The sequence below is a fragment of the Euphorbia lathyris genome, chromosome 6 (genome assembly GCF_963576675.1).
Source record: "Euphorbia lathyris chromosome 6, ddEupLath1.1, whole genome shotgun sequence".
Classification (NCBI taxonomy): Eukaryota; Viridiplantae; Streptophyta; class Magnoliopsida; order Malpighiales; family Euphorbiaceae; genus Euphorbia; species Euphorbia lathyris.
In genome coordinates this window covers 88,645,079-88,670,991 of record NC_088915.1, presented here as the reverse complement: position 1 = coordinate 88,670,991, position 25,913 = coordinate 88,645,079, and the positions used below count along the sequence as shown (strand labels likewise).

At 35.3% G+C, this 25,913-nt stretch overlaps 1 protein-coding gene across 1 annotated transcript; it reads left to right on the top strand.

Annotated features, from left to right (window-relative positions):
- The first annotated feature begins 16,475 nt into the window (after window positions 1-16,475).
- LOC136233565 (uncharacterized) lies at window positions 16,476-24,102 on the top strand. The gene is made up of 14 exons (XM_066023269.1): window positions 16,476-16,629; window positions 16,790-16,935; window positions 17,035-17,187; window positions 17,430-17,560; window positions 17,672-17,897; window positions 17,973-18,235; window positions 19,294-19,418; window positions 19,986-20,029; window positions 20,875-21,006; window positions 21,163-21,240; window positions 22,435-22,517; window positions 22,985-23,107; window positions 23,318-23,378; window positions 23,465-24,102. Exons 1-14 carry the CDS (start codon window positions 16,518-16,520, stop codon window positions 23,681-23,683), a joined length of 1,896 nt encoding a protein of 631 aa, XP_065879341.1. The 5' UTR covers window positions 16,476-16,517; the 3' UTR covers window positions 23,684-24,102.
- Window positions 24,103-25,913: the final 1,811 nt, after the last annotated feature.

Below are 25,913 nucleotides of genomic sequence, written 5' to 3'. Positions count from 1 at the left end.
TGATAGGAGGGCAATGTTTATTAATGGAGACAGGGTGGAGAAGACCCTTGCTAACCGCCTCCTGGATCAGGTGAGACAATCTTTCCATGGCAATAACAAACAGGAAGGGGCTCATCGGATCACCTTGGCGAATCCCCCTGGAGGGAGTAAACTCTTCAGACATATCTCCATTAATCATAACCTGGAAAGTAGGAGAAGAAATGCAGTTCTCAATTAACTTCCTCCAGGATTCAGGGATACCAGCTTTAAGCAGACTATCCATCAAAAAGCTCCAGTTCAAGTGATCATAGGCTTTCTCTAAGTCCAGTTTGAGAGCCACAATCCCTTTCCTACCTTTCTTTATCTTCATGGAATGGACCATCTCCTGGGCAATAACGACATTGTCCATCATTTGCCTGCCCGGAACAAAACTCCCTTGATTTTGGCTAATAATATCCAGGAGTATACGCCGAATTCTATTAGTCACAATCTTGGTGATAGCTTTGTAAAGCACATTGCAAAGACTGATAGGCCTCAACTGAAGAAAGGAGGAAGGCTTATCAACTTTCGGGATCAGAACTAGGAGGGTTTTATTAACCAGCCTAATATCTTTAGAGCCACCAAAAACACCTAACACAAAGTTGTAAATACCTTCTTTCACAATGTCCCAGTGTTTATGGTAGAAACTAGAAGGAATACCATCGATCCCTGGAGCCTTAGTGGATCCGATACTGGAGAAAGCCCGATCGATTTCTTTCAGGTCAATAGGCTGGAAAGCTTCCTTAATAACTTCCTCCCCTAATCTGGGAAAGGAGATTCTAGAGTGGGCACACATTAAGTCCACAACATCCTCTTTAAAGAGGTCTTTGTAGAACTCGAGGGCAGCCCGTCGGATATCTTCTTCCTCAAAAATCCAAACACCATTAGAATCTTTAATGGCATCGATCCTGATCCTCTGTCTCCTGATAATCGTCGAAAGGTGGAAAAACTTGGTATTACGGTCTCCATCCCTAATCCAAGCCTTCCTAGATTTTTGGAACCAAAAAAGCTCTTCCTGTCTAAGAATAGCCTCCAACTCGTTTTGAAGGGATCTGAGATGACAGTTAAGATTGTGGTCAAAACGGAACTCTAAACAACGTTGAGTGCCTTCCATCCTCCTCAACAGATTGTTCTTTCTTCTTATAATGTGGCCAAAGGTGTTTTTATTCCACCCTTCCACATTCCTCCTGAACCCCTCAGCAGCACGGAGAACATCAGAGTGAGGATGCCAATTATCTTTGACAAAGTTCTTAAAATCAGGATGGGCATCCCAGGCAATAAGATACCTGAAAGGTCTGTTTCCTTTAATCCGATTTCCTTTAACCGTTTTAATCAGGATAGGACAATGGTCAGAATGACGGAAAGGGAGGTTAAGCACTTTTACCTTAGGGAATCTATAGATAGCAGCAGTATTAGCGTAGACTTTGTCTAAACGAACAAACACGTTATTCCTTTTCCAGGTAAACTTATGACCAGTGGCCCCCAGGCCAGACAACCCGCATAAATCCATACTCTGCCTGTGATTGAGGCACCGATTCATATAATGATTACCCCCTCCTCTTTGGTCACTCATAAGGGCAATGTCATTAAAGTCCCCTGCCACCATCCAAGCATCCCTCATGCTAGTACTGATAGAATAAAGGATCTCCCACAGCCTTCTCCGGTTAGATAACACAGGATCGGCATACACCCAGGTAACAAAGAAAGGACTGTTACCAAGACAACCAACTTTACAATGGATAAATTGTCTATCCATCCTGATAATGTCAATATTAACTTGACCTGGCTTCCAAAAAAGCCAAATCCCCCCAGCCCGACCAGTAGCTTCCGATCTAACACACTTCCAGTTCTTAAACTTACTAATCACTTCATCTGCTTTGGACCCACTGACCTTGGTTTCCAGAAGAGCAAAACAAGAAGGATTAAATTGCTTAATAAGATCATTAACATGGATGCGGGTAGCCTTACTAGCCGCACCTCTAACATTCCAAACGAAGAAGTCCATCAGAAAGGAAAACTACTGACTCGAGACCAAACCCCTAGATCAGGTATTTATTCGGGGCTCCAGAGAGCCTAGAAGAGGAACCTGAAGGCCCCGGTTTATCCCAAGAACCCACAAGATTAAGGTTCTTTTTAGGTTTGGCTTTGGGTTTCTTAATATTAAAATTCTTGATTCCCATAGCATTTCCAATAGGAACATCAAAAAGAGGATTCGAACTACTAACCTCTTTCTTCAACCCTTTTCCTGAAGAGGGGACAGCCTGGAGACTCCCTTTATTGTCAACTGTAGAAACAAAAAGGGGGTTAATAGAGTCACCTAGCGAGGAAGCAGGCTCATCTATCTCCAGACCTGGCATACATGACTCCCCATGTCCTACAGCAGGATCCACTTCCTGTCCTTCCTCCATCGCCAAGACCCCGAACCTCGATCCTGAATCAGCAGTTGAGACATTACTAGTCCCATCACCCCTTTTCCTATCAGGAACCTTGTCCTTTGTCTCAGAACTAATATGGAGAGAGGCTATCTCTTTGTTGATGTCTGGAGAGGGACTCCTAACAACATTAGCATTTGGTCTCCTCTTATTCGATCTTTTGGCAAGCATCCATGGGCCAAAATTCCTTCCATCACCCTGATTATCAACAACCCTACTAGTGGTAGGAGCTTCCCTTTCCTCCACCACCTTTTTCAACTGTGGACAGCCATCATAAGTATGGCCAAACATGCCACATTCATAGCAAATATTGTGAAGGCCTTCATATTCAATCTGGAAAATTTTATTCTTAACACAGAACTTGGACAGAAGCGGTTTAGCAAGATCAATGTCAATACACACCCTGGCAAACTTGCCTCTTACTGCCCCAATGGTAGTCTTATCAACATGATGAACCATCCCAACCAGGCCACCAATCTTATTCAAGAATCTTTCATTGTAGTACTCCATGGGCAGGCCTGGGAATCTAACCCAGGTAAGGATCCTTTTCACAGAGCAATCATGAGGATTGAAATTTGGGACCCATGGCCTCAAAGCCAACACATGGTTGGAAATAATATACGGTCCACCATTCACCACCATGTTGAAATCCTCAGCACTTGTAAACTTGATTACATAGTAATCATTTTCAAGGTCTATAATGGTAATTTTTCCTTTCTTTCCCCATTGTGCCCGAATCCTCTGAGCAAAGTAATTGAATCCAATCCTCTTACCAAGGACCGTGACTATCAAGGCTAATTTCCACTTTGATCTGAGAAATCGCTTATCCTCAGAAGACAGACGGATCACCGGGCAAAGCGGGTCATCAAGCTCTCCATCTTCAGCATCAGAATCGGATAAAAACTCCTCTGAGTCATCCTCAATAGAGAATTCCTCCAGCATAGGCTCCTCTTCAATAACCCCTAACACCTTATCTCTCCAAGATGTTCTCCCTATCTCATTATCCACATTAGAATTATTCACCAAATTAATCAGTTTAGGATTATTTATTGAATTAATTTGATTACTAGAATCCGGATTAGAATTATGTTTAAAAGAGTTTAGGTCCATAACCCCTTGAGACAACGTAGAAGTCTTCGGGACCCCATTCATCTCACCACACCACCCGAGTGCACTCCCGGCTTCCCGCCCTTCTGACCCGATCCTTCCCCAAACAATCGGATCTCAGAATCCACCTCCCACCACTCTCGCGGTTTTACCGATATTCTCATCGCCACCGCACCCCGGGACAGACTTCGCGCTCCGATCCGAAGCCTCAACAAGGGGCGGCCGACCGCCAACAGTGGTGCCCTCCGCCGTCACCTGAACTTCCTTAATCCTCTCCCGGCCACGCACAGAAACAATCTCCCCTCCGCCATCGTTCACCCCCACCAGACTCGGCCAGCCGCCCTCATCAAAGGCCGGCCGGATCCTTTCAGAAGACCTCTCCCTCACCCGATCACCACCTCCCTTCCCTGCCCGCGGCGAATCCACCTCCTCCGCCCTTCTTCCTTCACACGACGCCGGCTTAGGACTCCCTATCCCTTCCGATCTCCACTCATCCGACGACCGATCCACCTCCGGCGCTTCCTCCGCCGTCGGATCCCCCTCCCCTCGCATCGAAACGCCATCAGATCCACTCCTTGCCATCGCCGCTTTAGGTTTAGACGTAGACCTAGGTTTCGCCATCGGAGTTCTAACAATTTATCAATTTTATCGACTTTAAATTAGTGATATAATTAGAGTATGTTTTTTTTAGTATTAGACACCTGTAATATTTAATCTATTTATGACTGTAACTAACCCATATAATAAGCTAAGACTTAAAGAAAACCTAGTTTCAAAAAAAAAATATCATAGTCCATAGAGACTTATTATAGCTAGGAATGGTAACGGGTATTGTACCCGCGGGTATTCGGCACTTTCCATTCCTAATGAGATTATATGTACTCTGTATAAAGGGTATAAGATCAATAAAATTACCCGTGATGTGTATGAGACGAGTATGAGAATACGTCCCAGGATATCCGTTATCCGGTACCCGTCATATATTTCCCTATTTATTTTTAGTGTATTTGAATTTCTTGATAATTGGAGTGATTTAGAATTTAGAATTTGGAATATTTGTTAAATTTGTAGATAAATTATTTATGGATGATTTATTAAATTTATTATTTGTTAAATTTGTAATATTTTTTGTTTTATCTATTGATTTTTAACGGGTAAGAGTACTAGTAGGTACTCACGATTTAAATGGGACGTGAATGAAATTCATGAAGTATATCCGACAGGGTACTGAGTACGGATAATGAAAAAATAAACGGATAAGAGTTTGAGATTGATATTATCCACAAGTATCCTACCCGTTGTTGTCCCTAATTGTAGATACATTAGTGAGAAATAAACCAATAAAAAAGGGATAAGGTATAAAAATACCCAAAAGCTTACACCTATGATCAATTTTATCCCAGCGTTTAAAATAGTGCAGTTTTACCATTTACGTTGACAGCCAAGAGTCATTTTATCTCTAACATTGACAAGTTGGGTCAATTGGAGAAATTATTCATCAAATTGTCTTCTCAGTCATAAATCTTGTAATCTACACTTCACATGTACATCATTTTATCACTCATTAGTAACAGATCACAAACATACAGTAAAACCTCAATAAATTGCATATCATTGGGACCGGAAAAAATATTCATTAAGCGAGATTATTTATTTATCGATAAATGAATAAATTATTCATTTATCGATAAATCAATATTTATTATTTTATAAATAATTTTTCATTGTAAAATGCATACATTGTATGATCCAGAGCCAGATGATAGTTGCGTTGTCGCAAATGTATCGTCAAAAAGAGGCCTTTCAAGCAATGGTCACTTTAAACAACTATTTGCTATAACATGAGCAAACTATACCAGAAGTTGTGTTTGCACTACAAAAAGTTAAGGATGATGTTCATTTTGGTTTAGGTGGAAAGAAAAAACAATCAACTATAAATGCATTTTTTCAGAAGAAATGACTTCTAGTTGATTGATCGAAAGGTTTTGGTCTATATATATATATATATATATTGTACGTAATTCAATAATTATTAATTTATATTTTTATTGGGCCCTTAAAGATTTAAATATTTTTATTACTTAATGCATTTAGCGATGTTATTACTTTAGTTCATTGGCCCAAGTCGGGACCGAAAGAATTTATTAAATAAACGATGTTATTACTTTATCGAACATTCATTTATCGAGGTTTAACTGTGGTGAAGTTCTTAGCCTAGTGGTTGAGAGCTTACCTATGCCTTGGGAGGTCATGGGTTCGAATCACATCCGGATCTGGTGGGGATTTTTCTTTCTTCTTTAATGTAAACGCATTGCGCAAATTTTAAAAAAAAATGTGAAAAAAAATATTTATTTATTTAAAATATACTATATTTTGTACGAGTTGGACAAAACAATTTCAAATATTTCACCGAATTTAAAAATATTAATCTTCAATTCTATTATTAAATTACAAAAAATATGATTTTTTTAAAATCAACTTATGTGCAATTGGTGCAAAATAAGGAACAAAATATATGTGTTTTATAAAATGTCGAAAATTGATCCAAGTTGTCAATATTAGTGGTAAAATTGTTCTTGGCTGCCAACGTTAAGAGTAGTGCAATTTTACTCCTAACGTTAGTACCCAAGAGAAGTTTTACCCTAACATTATCAAGTTGGGTTAATTTAAGAAATAATTCATTACTGTCTTCTCGGTGATGAATCTTGTCATCTACACTTCACGTGTGAGTCATTTTATCACTCATTAGTAATAGATCATAAACATGTGATTAGACTTGAAAAACTAAAAAATAAAACATATACGGTCTATTGTACGAGTTGGACAAAAAAATCAAAATATTTCACCAAATTTATAAATATTAATCTCCAATTCAATTATTAAATCACATAAAATATGAATCTTTTTAAAAAAAACTGATATGCAATTGATGCAGAATAAGGAACAAAATATGTGTTTTATAATAATATCTAAAATCGACACAACTTGCCAACGTTAGAGGTAAAATTATCCAGCAGGGATAAAATTACTTCTGACTATAAACGTTAGGAGTATTTTTGCACATTATCCCAAACATAACCTCAAACTGCATGACTCTATACATCTAATTACCATGAGAAAATCAAATTCAACAATCACAAAACTCATGATTTTTTTTAATAAATGAACAAAATTTGGTTCAAAACCAAAATTATTATTATTAAATACATTTTTATCTAGTTTATAAATTTTAAAAGGTAAAAAGTATTTTGACATCCTTAATTTTTTTTGGTTCCTTAAGTTTTTGGTTTTTTATGTGGACATATTGAATGTATGATCTTTTATTTTCGATCATATGAAGCTCTTAATGACTAAAAAAGTTAGTTTTGGATATAAAACTCAGTTAACAGAGTATTATTTATTTCACATACATTCGAAATTTGTATTTTCAACAGTTTGAAAGTAGTTTTTAACATGTGTAATACTATAGGAAAACTATAAAAACCATATTATGAACTGTAAAAACGATAATTTCAAACACCGATGAATTAAATAACATATTTTTAACTAAATTAGACTCCCAACTAACTAATTTGACAAGTAATGATTTAATGTTACCAGAAGTAAATAAGTATGAGCTTAATATATCTAAACAAAAGATCAATGTTATTAAACAAAAAAAATAAAATAAAAGATTATGGGCCTCGGGATACTTTTTGCCAATTTAAAATGGCAAAACATCCATTTGACCTCTTAAACTAAAATTTCAAAGTTAATTAGGACCTTAAACTATTAAAATTATCAATTAAGTCTCTAAACTAAGCAAAAATTATCAATTGAGTCATTGTCATATCCTAAAATCAGAAATTGCGACTGTTTGATATAGACTCTAATGATCTTTGTTTTGGGTTTGGGGAAGACAACTTGAAACTGTTCAACCGAATGATTTTCGATGAGGACTCAATTGCTACTTTTGCTTAAGATGGGGACTCAATTGATGATTTTTGCTTAGTTGAGAGATCTGATTGATGATATTGATAGTTTAAGATGATACTTAACTTTGAAAGTTTAGAGTGCCAACTAGATATTATGACATTTAAAATTAATAGGACTTTTTACATGAATATTATAATTGGTCACAAAATTGCAATTAAATCATATCATCAAAATTAATTTTCAATATGTCACTATTTTCTATATATAATAAATAAAATATATTTTTATACTCTATTTTAAAAATTCTAGACCTTATTTCATAAATTTTAAAACCAATAATTTTATTAGTTTGACGTAATTGAAACCAAAGTTTTTTAAAAGTGAAATGAATTTCCCAAATTATAATATGGCTTGGCTTATTTATATCTCTCTATTATATTTAAAAATTAACTCACACGAGATAATTTGAATTAATAATAATAAAAAGGTAAATAATTTATTAGTCCTCTCATTTTTTTTTGAGAAAAATGCTTGTATTTTCATTAGATGAAAGAAGAAGTACAACAAACAAAATACAAGTAATAAAAGCTAAAGCCAATACAAGATCCACAAATGGATGAAAACGACTACAAATAGCAAAGAAAACCATAAAAGGTATAAAAAAAACATCAAATAACAATATAACATATGCTTCTCGTAAATCCAAATATGTAGAAAAGCATCTGCAAATCATATTTCATCCTTTATGCTATTCCGAACATTCAGATCTGAATCTTTTTTTTTTTTTTTGCAACCATGCAGATTTATTGATCAACGGATAAGATAAACCGTTTCCGTTCTTGCTAAATCCGAAAAAGGTATAAACGACAGAATAATAGAGAGCAGATACAATTCAGACAGATAAAGAAATCTGATAAAAATATATGATAATACAAAAAAAAATTAATAACAAAAAACACCGAAACCTAACCAGGTGGAAGGAGGAAAAGGGAAGACAAACTTCCTTCGTCCTCCTTACAGTAGATCAACAAAACAGGAGACTTTGACACATGGGAAGAGAAGAGAAGAAGATGAGGGAGATGAAAGTTTTTTTTTTCCAAGGAATGGAATAGAGTTCTCTCCTTTTTATCTAACACATTATTTAGTCTTTTTATTTTGAAAAAAATATTGTAAGGTCCCTATCTTTTGTCATTATTAACCATTTGGTCATTCTGTCTATTTTTTTTTTAAATTTTTAACCGTTACATTTGGCATAAACAGACAGACAGAAAATAACAAAGTAACATGACTATTTTGTAATGTAACACGGTTATCCTGAAAGTTAAGATATGTTCGGTTAAAAATCTAAAAAAAAAAAGATAAAAGGACCAAAGAGTTCATATTGACAAAAGATAGAGACCTTAAAATGTGTTTTTTAAAATAAAGGGACTAAACAGTGTGTTATGTAAAAGAGTAGACTAATAAACTATTTACCCTAATAAAAATGAATGATACACAAAAGAAACGAAACGAAAAGGAACTAATAAAAATAAAAATATTAAGCTTTGTTTTTATTTACAAAAAAAAAAGTGCAAAAATACTCTTAGATTGATAGTTAAGAGGAATTTTATCTTTAATGTTTAAAATGGTGTAATTTTACCTTTCGTGTTGAAAGCAAATGGTAAATTTACTCCTAACTAGGCAAGTTCGGTCAATTTGAGAAATTATTTATTAAATTATGTTGTCAGTCATAAATCTTGTCATCTAGACATGAAAAAAAATTAAAATTATACTATATTTTGTACGAGTTGGATAAAAAAATACAGATATTTTACGGAATTTAAAAATAGTAATTCCAATTCTATTATTAAATAAAAAATGTGAAACCTCTTTTTTAGAACCAATTGATATGTAACTAATGCAAAATAACGAACAAAATATATATGTTCTATAATAAACATTAGGGGTAAAATTGTTATTTACTATCAGCATTAAGAATAAAATTATTCATGACTGCCAAAGTTAGTTTATCTCTAAAAAGAATTAAGTCACGCTTAGTTTTTTGAGGAAAAAAAAATTAAGTCATGCTTCGTTCATATTCTTAGGATATATTCAGAGTATTAACTCTCGTTCCGAAGATGAATTTAGCGGTAAAAAAGTGATTTCTATGATAGTTCTACATGGATTCAATTTACGATGGTGATAATAACTAAGTCTCTCATAACGCTTTTAGCTTTTCGGAATGATAACCATACAAAAATATATTGTTAATAATTTATCAATAAAGTCACATATATTTATTTAAAAAACGAGGAAGAATAATTCATGATATGATTATTTTATTAATACGGAAGCATATGACTTCGATGAAATTAAGGAGCAAAACGAATAGCCATTTCAGCTCTAGTTTTGGCCAGTTGGTTTTCCGCAACATGTATTTGTTCTTGCAAATTGGAGATTACTCCAGCACAGCCATAGACAGGATTTTCAATTCTGCATTGCGCCTCATAGTGCAATGAATCCACTGTTGCTGCTCTTAGATCAGGAGGAACTCCCTGTTTTCTCACCATTTTGTTAATTAATTAGCAAATATTCGTGAACAAATTATTATTATTATTATTGTTATTATTATTATTAAATTACCCGAAGCAACCTTGCAACATTGCTAGCGCCATGGATTTTGTGAATGCAAGCGAATTTTTGAGGATCTTGAACAGGAAAATAAGGTGAGAAAATGCAATCAGACGCACATCTTCTTCTTAAACACTTGCAAGCTGCACAACGATGTCCACTTGTCATATTCTTCTAAATCTTATAAAAGTGTTATAAATCTTATGCAAATTTTTCAAATCAATATGTTTATATAGGGAGAGAAGAAAGAAATATAGTTGTTGGAATTTCAAATATAACGGCTAGTTTTTTAAATATAACGGCTAGTTTTTCAAATTCATAGGGAAAGGTTTGAAAGAAATGAAATTTTGGAAATAATTAATAATGGAAACAATTGGATGTAGAGAAAATATTTTTTAAACCATAATTAAAAAACCTACCATAATCCATAAACTAGTCGTGTTGATTTACTCTGGTAATTTGTTAAGAGTTAATATGACATGATCCATTTAATCAAATTAGATTTTAAGCAAATATATAATCATGACGAGTTCCTATATTAAAGGCCCAATACATTTGTTGCCCATATACTTTGTCCAAACCTTCGACTGTCTCATGAACTTTCAAAAGTTTCAAATAACCATTTTTTGGGGTGAAAATAAAAAATAGTTTTTATTTCATTAAAATATCAAAAATAAGGAAAAATCATTTTTCATTATAATATCAAAAAATAGCAAAAATAAACAAAAAATGAAAAATAATTAAATTTTTTTTTACTAGGTCTAAACGAGACGGGTTTAGGTCTCGGCGAGACCTACTCCTGGAAAAATATTTTTTTCCAACGAAATGGTAGGTCTCGCCGAGACATGGTTAGGTCTCGCCGAGACATGGTTAGGTCTCGGTGAGACGTGTCTTGGTCTCGGTGAGACGGTGACCTGTATACCATTTTCTCAACGTTAAGTTGTTCACTACCCACATTTCTTGACCCTCAAACTCTGCATTATCAATACTGGCAATTAATGAGAGCAAAAATAGAAAATCATGGGACATGAGACTTGGATTATTTGCTATAAATAGGACCTCAAACCATCATTCCAAACCGCAACCAACATTCAATCAATCTCTACAGCAAAACTCAGTGTTTCCTCTGAAGTCGTTCTTCCAAATCCGTTCTTCCTAAGCGATCAAGCTCTGTTCTAAAACTTTAATTTTCATCCTTAAGTCTTTAATTTCATTCCCAAGCCTTCAAATTTGCTTAAATTTAAGTTTCTCATTAAGTCACCATTGTCATGTTCTCCAAAAGCTCAGAAGCATCCTTAAATACAAATCCCAACTGTTAGTTCATATTTCATACAAATTCTCCGTTCAATCAATCACAACAGTTATCATACATAATACGAGGCTAATTTTCAACTACAGACACAGACAATTCATCAACCCAAGTCAATTCCAAGTTTGTTAATTTCAATTTCAGTTTTGTCAATATTCCATTCTTACGATTAATTGTTTTGTCAAACGTAATTTATTCACGAAATTAACATACTCTTCCACTTGTAATTATTGCTTTCGTTTCCAATTTTTATCATCTGTAATCACAAAATATTTGCAAAATCAATAAAAAGAAAAAAAATCTCAAATCCTTGTGTTGATTTCATTTTAGTCACCATTGCTTTAGCTAATTAAGCTTTCTATAGTGGAACTAGGAATCCAAGAATAATTTTTTATCAATCCTTGCATCCTTCACCCAATTGTTAATTGTTAGAAGTTTGGCGCACAATCTATATTAAAAATCAATTGGGAATTAACTTCCCTGGTATGCCTATACAATCACTCGCAAAAACCAAGGTTGAAATCGGGATATTCCAAAAATATCGCCAACAACTATATATTTTTATCCAATTGCATTCGATAACCTCTTATATCTAAATAAAATTTCTTGGATGAAGAAATTAAGAGACACGCTTCGCCACGTGTCAAAGTATTTGCCACATATCAAAAAGAAAATACCAAATAGACAAATAATTAGAAACTTTTGAAAGTTCACGGGGTATTTGAAACCTTTGAGGTTATTAAATGCAATTAGATAATAATAGATGGTTATTAAATAGAATCAGATAAGAATAAAGGATTATTGAATAAAATTGAAATAATGGTTTGAAATTTTTGAAAATTCTGGATAGTTGAAGTTTTGTGCCAAATATAAATACAACAAATCTATTAAACCTAAATGTATAACTCATAATGTGCATGCAAATATATAATTCTTTAGTATATAAACCTTCTTATTACCTTTTCCTAGATATTATCACAATCTTTTTCAATCTTTCCAAGGGGTAAGGGAAAAGGAATCAAGAAAGGGAAACTAAAGGAAAGGAAATGAATAAGCATTAATTCCCCTATATGTTTGGATATGTTTAGGAAAAGGAATAGGGTAAAGGGAATCCAATTCCCTACATGGTTTGGGGTAATGGCTTAATCTAAAGTGGGGTAAACCCATAATCTAAAATAGGTAAAGGGAATGAGTTTTTTTTTTAAACAAACAAGAACAAAGGGAATAAAACCCTCCCATTCTCATTCCTAAAGACCCCGAACCAAACGCCCCCTTATTATTTTATAAAAGAAAGAGCCAGAGGTTCATAAAAGAAACAATTACACATATAAATAAAAGAAAATCAAGTTTTAAATAAAATTTGAGTTAAATTTGTAAAAGCTTAACACATTATTTACCTCCTGAATTTGTCTAAAAAAAGTTGACTGGCCCTATAAACTTGTAAAGTATCTCGATAGCTCTTGAACTTGCATAAAATGTCCAAATAGCTCTTCAACTTTCATAAAATGTAACCAATTGATCACTCTATAGCAGAGAAAGCTGTGGTAATCGTCCTAATAAGAATGGAAGGGACTGAGATTTTTCCTATCTATTATTTAAGTATAGTGTTGAAAGGGGAAGAACTAAGGTACTCTCTCATCGAGAAGGCCTTGATAACCATAGTACACGCAACTATGTGCCTACACTCTCACTGTGAAAGGAAATACAAAGGCCCCGATGTTTCCTATAGCATCACAGAATAAGCTATACACATATCTCAGTTTGACATCCTCTTTGAGCTCCGAACAACAATTAAAGCCCAAGACTTGTTGGACTTCATCATCAATTTCACATCGAGCCACACAAGTAGACTAGTTAAACAGACCTTATCAACGTTGGAATGGAATATTTCCATTGATGGGTCCCCAAGTCAAGAAAGATAATGACCGAGAATATTATTGAGAGGACCAAACCAATTTCACCTCAAATATGCCATCCGCCTAAACTTTGTAGCAAAAAACAACCAAATGGAATATAAAGCCTTAATAACGTGCCTTAAATTGGCACTAGTTGTAATATGAGGACCTCTAACAATATACAATGACTCCAAACTAGTCGTCAACTATATGGACAATGCGTACAAGGCTAAGCATCTGATCATGATGAAGTACATGGAAAAATCTCAAACATTGCTCGACTTGCTCAAATAAAGACACGAAACCTCGACTTACATTAGTGCCTCGAGAAGAAAACTAGGAGGCAATTGCATTGGTAGCAACAACAACCATCGAGCCATATAAGTAAGAGCCGATTGTTGAATAAATGGACCTCCCATCCATAACAGAAGCTCAAGTCATGTTTTTTTTATTCAGTAGATCTCCACACAGACGACTGGAAACAATCCACCATTTGTTATCTAGTCGATGGAAAACTCCCCGAAAACAAAGAGGAAGAGCTAACAGTTGTCCGCATGTCGTGGCAAAGTTGTACGTAAAATATCTCTATATAAATAAATATCCATAAGCCATCCATGGCTCAAATTTATTTCTAAAGAAGATGAGTCATATGAGAGATACATGGAGGAGTCTATGATCATACTAAGGAGCCAAAATAACATCTCGAAAGACGCGATTACATGGATGATATTGGAACACTATGGATAAAGACGTTGCTAAGCTGGTTCACCATTATGTTAATTGTTAGCTCCATGCCAACACATACAACCTGCCCTCATTAACCATGAAGGGGATAAGTTCCCTTGGCCCTTCGCCTTATGAGGAATGGATATTTTAGGCCCATTACGTATCACAAGGAAAAAGTGATTTGTTATAGTACACATCGACCACTTCACAAGGTGGGTCGAAGCGAGGTAGTGATAACTATAGCAACAAATAAGGCCATAACTTTCATGCAAGAAAAAGCATCATAACTCGATACAAGATTCGTCATACATGTTAACCTATAATAAAATGCATTTTGATTTCCCGCCTTTCAAGAAGTTTAGAGCTAATTGAGGAATTCAACAACGTTACTTGAGTCATGCACTCACAAAAATATCCTTGCAGAAGTAACAAACAAAATGGTCCTCCAAGAGATCAAGAAATGCATGCTCGATATCGAGGGAGCATGGGCCGATCACTGCAACTCACTGCCCTGGTCATATTAGGCCATCCATATTCGTTCACCAGAATAACACCTTTCTCCTTAGCTTACAACATCGAGTGTATGCTCTCCTTGCAAGTCACACTCAAGACACACTGAGTACTCAAATACAAGGAAGAGGTAAATGCCAACGCCTTGAAAAATGCTAATGACTGCCTGAAGGAGACTCACATGTAAACACTAATGAAAATGGAAGCCTCCAAGCAAAAAATGGCCCAACAATATAACAAATGAGTTCGGGATCGCTAGTTCCACGTGGGTGACATGGTCCTCCGAGATGCCACCACTTTTGAATCTCCCTTAGGAAATGGAAAACTAGGGAAAAACTAGAAGGGACCTTATGTTGTCATAGAAACTCTAACTAAGGGCCCATATATGTTATCAAGATTAAATGGGAGACTCTTTCCCAACATATGGAATTTACATATCTTGAGAAAATTGTATTAATAAAAAGAAAAAATGATTTACATAAATCATGGCTTAACTCGAAGTCCACTTTTCGAATGAGAATGGTACCATGGCGTGTCCTCATGAATACGAGCATTCACCATCTAAAAACTTATTTCTTGAATGATAATAGTATTATAGTGTGTCCTTGTGAATACGAGCACCTATAATCTAAAAACCAACTTCTCGATTGAGAATGGTACCATGGTGTGTTCTCGTGAATATGAGCACCCACCATTTGAAAACCCACTTCTTGAATGAGAACAGTACCATGACATGTCCTCATGAATACGAGCACCCATCATGTAAAAACTTACTTCTCGAATGAATGGTACCACGACACGTCCTCGACAATACGAGCGTGGAAACCCGAAGAGAACTCGAATAAAAGCGATGCAAGAGAATAAACTTAAAAAGAACATGAAAACTCAAAAGAAACACAGAATAAACATTCCATTTGTTCTTTTGACAAGCACTTTTATAAACACCCCTTTTACAAAAAAGAGAACAACTAACATCACAAAAGGATGACGAGAAAACGTCTCCCGCTGGCCACAAGCGCAATCATTGCATGTCCTCATCAGGAGTATGAAGCACCCCACTATCAATGGGTTATTGATAGGTCTTCCTCCAGGCCCGACACTTATCAATGTTATGGTCTGTCTACTGGTGGTATAGGCAAGCTTTCCCTTCATGAGTGATGGGGAGATTCCAGTTAGCAAGAATCTTCTTAATCACGCTCCTACAGAACATTTTCTGGAACACGATGATGCGTTACCGTGCGGGATCAATAAACTTGGTGTCATCTGCATTAGAAAGGTCTTACGGTAATTCCGCCATGCACACTTTCATCCGAGGACATGATCATTTGGAAGATTTCAAACTCGTCCTTCCTCGAGGGCAATCCATTCATCCACCCATGAGGGAGCAAATCGTTAGGTAGCCTCTTCGTGGCACCCCTCAACATGATCCGTCAAAAAGACCGGTAACTCGTGCAAAGTACTCGAGCCCATAAACAGACCATTCATAATATCCAAGCGATAGGTCACCCTCATTTTTTCACATCCCACACAAGGTAACCATGTCAATTTTAGGAAAATAGCACGGGCATGGCATGGACCCGCCTACCCTAAAACCCTAAACCCCATTGCTGGCCGCTCGAACTATCTCTATGTCGTCTCAATCATCGTAAGCTCCTCTCATTTTGTTGTAATTGCTTATTTTGAAATAATTATAAATAATCTGTCAAAATACACGAAACTATTTCTATTTATTGACAAATTTATTTGGAAGATTCAATGTGAGTCGGTTTAAATTTCTATTAGATATGAATAATATTAATCTTATTTGGCAACGTCATGAGTAAAATTTCGGTACTTAATAAATCTAATTTTTTTGGACCTTATTGGAATAAAATATTTAAGATTTGTTTTTATTTTATAAAAAATAAATAATTTAAGGCATGCTTTTTGTTAGTGTTTCTGTTTACTAAATTTTACAGTCACGCTTATTTCCCCCACAGCTTACGCAAAGCACCCATGGCAACTTTGGGGAAAATAGTACGGGCATGGCGTGGTGGAACCGCCTACCGTAAAACCCTAAACCCCACCAGTAGCCGCTCAAACTACCTCCTCCGCCGTCTCAATCATCGTAAGCTCCTCTCATTTTGTTGTAATTGCTTACTTTGAATTTGATTATTGGCTTTCTTGGTTAATTGTGGACTTGGATTATCAATCTTGTTGGTATAATTGAGGTATAGGATAAACGATTAATTGATTTTAGTGTTTGTTGTTATAACGGTGGAATACAGAGTCTCATTTTCACCACATTGGCCCCGAAATTCAAACGCCATTGTTGCTGCCGAGAGATGAAACAGTGCGCTCTATGCTTCCTGCTGTTTTAGCTTGTTTCTTTGGAGCTGGAACGTTGCAAGTGGCTTATTCGGATAACGATCAGGTTTTAAACGAACTACTTTGTACCATCAGTTGATCGGTGTTTGTGGAAATGAATTTAGAGTTTGCAGAGGTTCTCTTTTTGAAACTTAGATTCCTGCAGGCTTCTACTGAACCTTCAGAATCTCCTTCAAATTTCGAGGATTTGGAGGAGATCGCCAAGAAAGAGAGAAAGCGAATTGAAAGTTTGCTCAAAAGTAAAGGGGTGAAGTTCGGCTCTTACCCCCGTTTTACAGTGGCTGTCAAGGGTCAAAAGGTTATTACACTTTATTATGAACTAATCATCCTTAGAAAGATATGCTTTGTTCTAGATTCAGCATGCGTTGTTCTTGAGAGTTCAAAACACATATACCAATGTGTAGACTCCTTCTGGATGCTAATTGAATTAGCTGTTTTTTATCATTTAATACATTGTTCACTGCAATGTAAATTTATCTAATAATCAATGTTAAGTTTACTGCTAACATATTACTAACTGTAGTGTATGCTATGTCATAGGTCACCGTCAAGTTTCAAATTTCCCACTCATGTGATGTCCCACAGTTGATTGCCAACCTGGTTACGAATCTTGGTCTGAAGGTTGATGAGCGCGGTGGTGGTTCAGACATGCTCTTGCATGCTTGGGACAGGTCTAACGAAACCAAGTTCTCATTGACTATAGTTTATGAAGAGTTATGTTTGATTTTTATTCCTTAGTATCTCAGATTTTGATAATTCTCTTTGTTTTCATGAAATTCTAGTGCAGTTGCCTGGCAACTAACACTTAAGCGTCCAGAAAAACAGAAGAGTACTACTCAGGATAAGGAGCAGTCTGTAGAAATAAATACACCTGAGCAGTCTGTAGAAATAAATACACCTGAGCAGTCTGTAGAAATAAATACACCTGAGCAGTCTGTAGAAATAAATACACCTGAGGGAGATCTATGTGTGCTCTTATTTCGTTCGCTCATCAGCACAGATAAACCCGTCAGTTGATTTCTGGAAATCTCTTTTGCTTATTGTATTGAATAATGCTGCTTATGTGTTTATTCTTTGTTGCAGGAAATTGAATTTATGAAAAGTGGGAGCTTCAGCACTACAGAGATCGATGCTCTCGTCTCTAGTTTACAATTAGCTGGAGGGAGATTGTCGAATTTAGAAATAAAGCCAGGTGGAGGGACTACTCGGATGCCATCTGCGGAAAAAACAGTTTCAGCGCTGGAGTCAATGGGAGTAAAAATATATGGACTTAGTAAACCACTTGCAAATTCTTCAAACACTGATATATCTTGGGATAACATTGCTGGGTATGATCAACAAAAAAGGTAAGTAACTCGAATGTGCATTGCACATTCTTTATAACAAATTTGATCAAATTAGTTAGGCCTTGTTTGATAACCAATCAAATCACTTAATTTAATAGTTTAAGCATTTATGTGTTTGATAACTTTCAATTTTTTAATCAGTTAAAAGGTTCAATTAAGTTAAAAATCACTTATTTTGATAAGTCAAAATATTTAACTTAAAGTTTTAAGCTGAACATTTCAACTAATATTTTTATATTGTGTACTTATTTTTAGTATTTATCAAACAGTTGCATCATTTGTACTTTCAGCACTTATAATATTCAATACTTAAAAGGGTAAAGTCCAAAAGAAAAACTCGTGTGCTTTCACTTTTTGTCAAACTGGTACCTGACTTAGGTTTTCATTTGCGACTAATAGATGTCTGGGGTTTTTTGCTTTACTAAAAACAAGGACCTCAAAATTAAAATGAGCGTTGACGACCTCAAAATTGAAAAAAAACTTGATGATATTCTAAGCAACTTTAATTATTCAGCTTTTTAATTTTGAGGTCAGTTAGGTGTTGTTTGGTGAGGAGAGAGAAAATGAATGTTTTAACCGTCATTTTTATAGTGTCAAACTAAACAATCCTTGTTTTTAGCAAAACGAAAACCTCAATCCCCTTTTGGACAATTTTTTTTTTTTTTTCAGGTACCAGTTTGACAAAAAGTGAAAGAACAGGGGTTGTTTCCATACATATCAATCTTTCCTTAATATTTTTTATGAACCTTTTGGCAATATTACAATAATCTGAAGCCCAATATTTTAAGGCATGACCATATTCAAAGCAATTTTTGCAGCAAGAAACCATATTGAAACTTTGGATGTCAGTATATGCAATATGAGTAACAGTTGACATCCAAAAGTACTGAGATTATGAAGTTTTCATGACACTTTCTAATTTACTCTATTTTCATATAATAAGTTTTCATGACACTTTCTAATTTACTCAAACTTATATGGTGTCGCTAGAGGTGTATAACTATCATGTATCTGGTCATAGCAAATTCACTTATCAATACTTTTCTGCAACTGGCTAGAGAAATAGAAGATACAATATTGTTGGCTCTTCATAGTCCTGATGTATATGATGATATTGCTCGTGGCACTCGGCAAAAGTTTGAGTCAAATAGACCTCGAGCAGTGCTTTTTGAAGGTCCACCAGGTTTGTCTTCTATCAGAGACCAAAAAATCTTTATTTGCTTTTTTTTTTCTAAAAAAAATATTCACTTGTTGTGACAATAATTTGTAGCCTGCTTTTTAGTTTTTCCAGCTTTTAAACCCGTTAAAGGGAATCAAACATCTAGGGACAGCCACTCTAGAGATCCTGTTATAATTGTGTAAAAATAGGATTAAAATTTATTAGACCTGCTCCTTACCCATAATATTGAACAATTATGAACTTTTAGTTATTTATCATGGGGTTTCAAAGAGAGGTCACATCATATCAAATGAATGAATTCACCTAATCGGCATGTTTTGTTCACCTAGGGATTATAATTTTAATACCAGTCTTTCGTATTATACTTGGAAGTAGATGAATTTCATCTAAACTTAAGTTCTTCAAATATATGTATGACAAGAAATATAGTACTAGTAAATGGACTTATTTTCCATGTTTAACGTGAATAAAAGGGGGCTAGTTTATATGATTAGTAAATCTATACTGTACTGAGAGCTCTGCTTAGTTCATAAACGAGCAATCTGACTAACAGTTTGTAATTAACTCCAGGTACAGGAAAGACATCTTGTGCACGAGTTATTGCTAATCAAGCGGTGAGCCACCAATGCTACAATAACTGGAGTTTTGATTTGATTATATTGACGAAGTATTGGTCCATTTGGGAATATTCTCATAGTTTAAACTTTAAGTGAATGAACTTTCGAAGTTCCTGAAATTTGAGGTGTAGCGATTAGGATTTTTCAGGACTTTTTTATTTTAGGTAACTTATACGGTGTCTTTAAGAACGTCACATGTTGTTCTTTGAACTGCATTCCTTTCTCTCTCACTTAGAAGGCATATTTGCTGTGAACTATGTTGCACGGAAATGGATACGGATATGGAAATGGACCCCGAGAAGCATAATTTCGAAAAACATAAAACGTGGGGAAACGTGTAAATATTAAAAATATAATAATCTATTTAAAAAAACAAGAACAAATAACAAGATGAAGAAAGTCCAAGTTCAATCGAGATTTAAGAGACAAGGATTATAGGCGAAAGAAATATAGGTCAGTTCTTTAAATTGAAGGAGGAATTATCAGTCAAATAGGAAGTTTCAATTTTCCTAATCTTAGACTGAATAGGAATTGCAAAATAGAAGTTTGAATTTCCAGAATCTGAGAGATGCGTTTCATATTTTGGGTAATTAGGACCAGAAACGTTTCATATCAGTTTCCGAGAGTTTCCGTTTCCCACATGGGAACGGTGACATGCTTGTCACGAAGAGTTTCCGTGCATCATAGGCTGTGAATGTTGGGGAATATTATTTAGTGACACAACGGATTGATTAGGATACTAATATTTCTGAATCTTCCTGATACTCCATGAATTATCAATTCTATGTATGTTTCTGCATAGTCTAATACTAATCCGGTGCGCATAATTTGCTCATTGACAGGGTGTCCCATTGCTATATGTGCCCCTTGAGATTGTTGTATCAAAGTACTTTGGCGAAAGTGAACGACTGTTTGCAAAAGTTTTTGCTCTCGCTAATGAGCTTCCTAATGGTGGCATCGTATTTCTAGACGAGGTAACATTATAACATGATACAGAAGTTAGTTGAGCTCATATGGTTATGCTTTCTTTCTGTTTTATGTTTCATTACGCGGTAGTTTCTCACAACCTCGTGTGAAGTACAAGCTATGCAACGCAAATGAAAATATCTTTGTTTTTGACATGTTTACAGGTTGATGCTTTTGCTATTGCTCGTGATACTGAAATGCATGAAGCTACACGTAGAATTTTGTCAGTTTTATTGCGGCAGGTAAAATGGATATTACTTTTCTTCAACCTATTAGAATGAGAGTTTTGTCATGTATAAATCGATAAGTGATAAATTTTCACTCGATGGTTCTTGCTATATTTATGGGTGGTAATGCGAACATGTTGGAGACGAGTGTTTTACTAGTTAATTCTTCACATCACAGTAACTCTTTCATGACTTGAAGTTCAGAAAGACCCAAGAATTCGTCCCTACACGCCATTGAAAGTTCCGTTTTCTGTCCTACGTTTACTTGCTTGAGTAGCACCGAGTCAATGTTCTTTTAGTTACTCGTTCTATCAGTTAATTTATATTATAAGAAAATTTCTAGCTTGTTTTTTAAGAGCAGGGAGGGATCGGGGCTTGAGCACCAAACGTCGAAAATTCCATAGATCAATTTAGCACCCATAAATCACGAGACACCACCACAAACACACGCGCATCCCCTGACAATGAATCATGGATCTGTCAGCGCTTAAGTGGAGTGCGCAAAAGGAAGCGGATAAATCCCAAAAAGCCTGTCCCATAGTTGTTAGGATCGTCGACGATTTGATCCGATTCTGTCTGATTTCGAGTTGTATCTATGGTACGACTCGGAATCATACAGAATCGGACATGAATCAGCCGAATCGGTGGTGAATCGGCCGAGTCCACTCCACCGATTCAATCGATTCATGAACTCCATTAAAAAAAACTGTTTCTAATTTAAAAAATGTAAAAAACTTGTGCAGAACTAAAAAGTTATGGAATAAAACTAGGAGACTCTGTAGACTTTACAAATTCCAGCTCTTTCTTTCCTTATCTTTCTCTGTTTCTTTTCGTTTTTTCTTCTATTTCTTCGTTCTCTTCAACTGTCCTTCTCTATAATTTAGGATTGCATTAGATTTGAATTTTAACTTAAGTTCTTGGTTGATAACTTGATATAATTTCTATTTGGATATTAAAATTGCATTTTTAAACATGGCTAATATTTTATTTTTTATAATATTTTGAATTTGATCCGAATCTTACGATTCAGTTCGATTCACGAGTCCCGATTCATAAAAGGAGGATTTCGAGTCACGAGTCAGTATCTCGATTTAACAACTATGGCCCATCCTTCCCTCCTCTTCCACACATCAATCCTTTTTTGACATGAACAGAGATTATGCAAGTTACATCAATTGAGAATGTAATATGATTTGATTAATCTTGCAGATTGATGGATTTGAACAGAAAAAGAAAGTAGTTGTTGTTGCTGCAACAAATCGAAAGCAAGACCTTGATCCTGCACTACTCAGGTAACTAGAGTATATTCTTCCCTAATCGGTTGATAAAACCGGGTAAAAAGCGCAGAGTCACTAAAGTAGAGGGTATTTGTACCGATGGTCATTAAAGTAGATTCTTCGTCAATAAAGTCACTAAAGTAGCACATCTCCGTCAATAAAATCACTACGCCCGAATCTGGCAACTTGCTCCACCGGAATGCTGACGTCAACGACATGTCATAAACATGATTAGAGGAGTAGCCACATGGCTGCCACATGACTGTTTCTCCAATCATGTTTATGACGTGTCGCTGACGTCAACATCCTGGTGGAGAGTGTAGTGACTTTATTGACGGGGATGTGCTACTTTAGTTACTTTATTGTCTTAAAAGCTGCTTTAGTGACATCGGCCTAAATACCCTCTGCTTTAATGACCGTGGGTGCTTTTTACCCAAAGAATAAAACCATGTTGTCTCACATATTTTACCTTGTTGTATCAGCCGGTTTGATGCAATGATTACTTTTGGTCTTCCCGATCAACTGAACCGCGAGAAAATTATAGCTCAATATGCAAAGCATCTAACGAAGTCTGAGACAGAGGAATTTGCTAGTGTCATAGACGGGTAAGTTCTAACAAATCATGTCCTTCACAATATGTAATCTTAATGCTTCCTCGCACGAGATTTGAACCGGTTTTACTTTAGTTCATGTGCAGAGATTGAGTTGAAATTACAATTGTTTGATCATCATTTGACAAAATATAAAGCATAAGATATATCCACATCCACACTAATCATGCTTATTACTTGTGCATTGGCATTTCCGACGCTCAGCATGTCTGGCCGCGACATTAGGGATGTGTGTCAACAAGCTGAACGATCATGGGCATCAAAGGTAACTAACTAACTGACTAACTATTTCCTCGTAGTTTCTAAACACACATGGTTTTACTTACAAGCATATGTTCGTGGCGTTGATAGATTATTCGAGGACAAACAGATAAAGCCGAACAAATACAAGTAGGCCTCCCTCCAGGACAAACGGATAAAGCCGAACAAATACAAGTAGGCCTCCCTCCTTTGTCTGAATACATTGAGAGTGCTGCAAATAGACAAAAGGCTCTAATAAGCGTTGCGGATCAAAGAAGCCGAAGTGTTGATTCGCAAACGAATAGACGTCGTCAAATGGACTTGGCCTAGAGCAGGTGAATATAATATACTGAGGTACTTGATAATATACACAAAATTAATAGGATTCTCTTTCAATTGAACCAAAAGGCCGTAGCAGCAGTGAACTGTTAAACTTGGATTCTCACAATTAGTATGACATAGCCACCATATCCTTGGTAGTGTTGCTGGATGATACATTTCAAATTGGTAGTCGGTAAACGTTGTTGTTGTCGTGTGACCGAGAGGTTAATGTTACGAGTATGAGGAGCGGCCTCTTGCCAAAAAATTGGCAGGAAAAGGCTTGCTCCCAATATACCCTTGTGGTGGGATCCTCTCTCCGGACTCTCGCTTAGCGGGGACGCGTAGTACACCCCGCTGCCCTTTACTGTCTAATAAAGGTGAATTGTACATTCAGTTGAAAAAAATGGCTTAATATGTCATTTCATACATCATTTATCCCGAGCTTTCAAAATGTCCTAATAACCCCTTAACTTGTTTAAATTGTCCCGATAACCCCCTCATTTTGTGTAAAATGTAGTTAATTAATCACTCAGTTGCATGTGGTTGGTGTGTTGCACACGCTTTGGAAAAGTAAAACGAACAAAGTCGGGGTACGGGGTTCTAATAAGAGCTTCCTTTTTAATATATTTTAATCTATTATGTGAATTATGTAATAACATTCCAAGGAACGTGTAATACATCTTTCACATCGAGCTTACTTTTTAATAATTTATTACATTTTAAGCAAGTTGAGAGGGCTATTGGGACATTTTAAACCAATTGAGGGGCTATTAGGCACTTTGAGAAATGGAAATTTTATGTTTCTATGTTTTGGTAAAAAATATTTTTGTTCCTATTTTCATTACATGTGGCATAATTATGGGAAAGCTTGCTCCCAATACACCCTGTGGTGGGACCCCTTTCTAGACCCTCGTTTAGCGGAGACGGGTAGTGCATCGTCTAACAAAAGTGAATTGTACATCTAGTTAAAAAAGGCAAAAAGCATAATTAAGTTTCTGAACTTTAGCTGTTTTAAGGATTAAGTCCCTAATCATTTATTTTCCTGATCAATAATTTTATTATGGCTTTGGCCCTTATTTAACTTTTCCGTCGAATTTGGACTGCATACATTTTTAGGGCGATTTGGCTTTATTGACATGGACAAATAAAAATAAGAATTCTTTGACTAGAAGAGATAAAATATTTAAAACTAAAACAAAATTATAGAAATTAATATCCAGTATATTCTTCCAAACTCGATTTTTTCCTTTTCCATTTTGTGATTTTCAACATTAGAATCGCCAAATCGATCTTCTCATCTCCTAAAGTCGACGAAAAAGTTAAATAAGAGTCAAATCCATAACAAAATCATTGATTAAGGACTCAATATGGAAAATAATTGATCAGGGGCTTGATCCTTAAAACAGGTAAAGTTCAAGGGCTTAATTATATTTTTTTGCCTTAAAAATGGCTTAATACGTCATTTCATACATCATTTATCCTAAACTTTCGAAATGTCCTAATAGCCTCTCAACTTGCTTAAATTGGTCCGACAGTCCCCTCAATTTGCATAAAATGTTTTCAATTAATCATTCGGTTACAAAAAAAGTAAATTGCATGTGTAACGTGTGTTGTATATGTTTTGGAAAAGTAAAACGAATAAGATCGGGGTACAGGGTTCTAATAAGAACTGCCTTTTTAATATTTTTAATCTATTTTGTGAATTATGTAATAACATTTCAAGGCATGTACAACATATCTTTCACATCTAGCTTACTTTTTAACAAGCGATTAATTAATTTATTACATTATAAGCAAGTTGAGGGGACTATTGGACATTTTAAACAAATTGAGGGGCTATCAGACACTTCAAAAAATGGAAATTTTATGTTTCTATGTTTCGGTAAAAAAATATTTTTTTTCCTATTTTCATGTCTCCCGATTTCTAACATGTGGCATAATTATGTGGAGTTTTCAGAATTAAGGGTTAAAATAGCCCTCAAACCTGGCAATCAGGATCAATTTGCCCAATCAAAGTTTATGTATCAACTTTGTCTTCAAATTGGTAAATTTTAATAAATTGGTCCAAATCTTATAAATGTCGGTATTAAAACCAAGGTTGTAAAAAATGTTAGGCGCTAGACGGGTGATCGCTTTGTATTTTTTATTTGTTAATAAATAAATTATATATAAATAAATTAAAATATGTATTATACTATGTAAAAGTAATAATATAAAGTAATTTTAATATAGAAAAACA

Coding starts and splice junctions, on each gene's coding strand:
- LOC136233565 (XM_066023269.1), top strand. CDS start 16,518: ATGGCAACTTTGGGGAAAATAGTACGGGCATGGCGTGGTGGAACCGCC. Junction 22,518..22,984: donor CTTGATCCTGCACTACTCAG/GTAACTAGAGTA, acceptor TTGTTGTATCAG/CCGGTTTGATGCAATGATTA. Junction 23,108..23,317: donor TTTGCTAGTGTCATAGACGG/GTAAGTTCTAAC, acceptor TCCGACGCTCAG/CATGTCTGGCCGCGACATTA.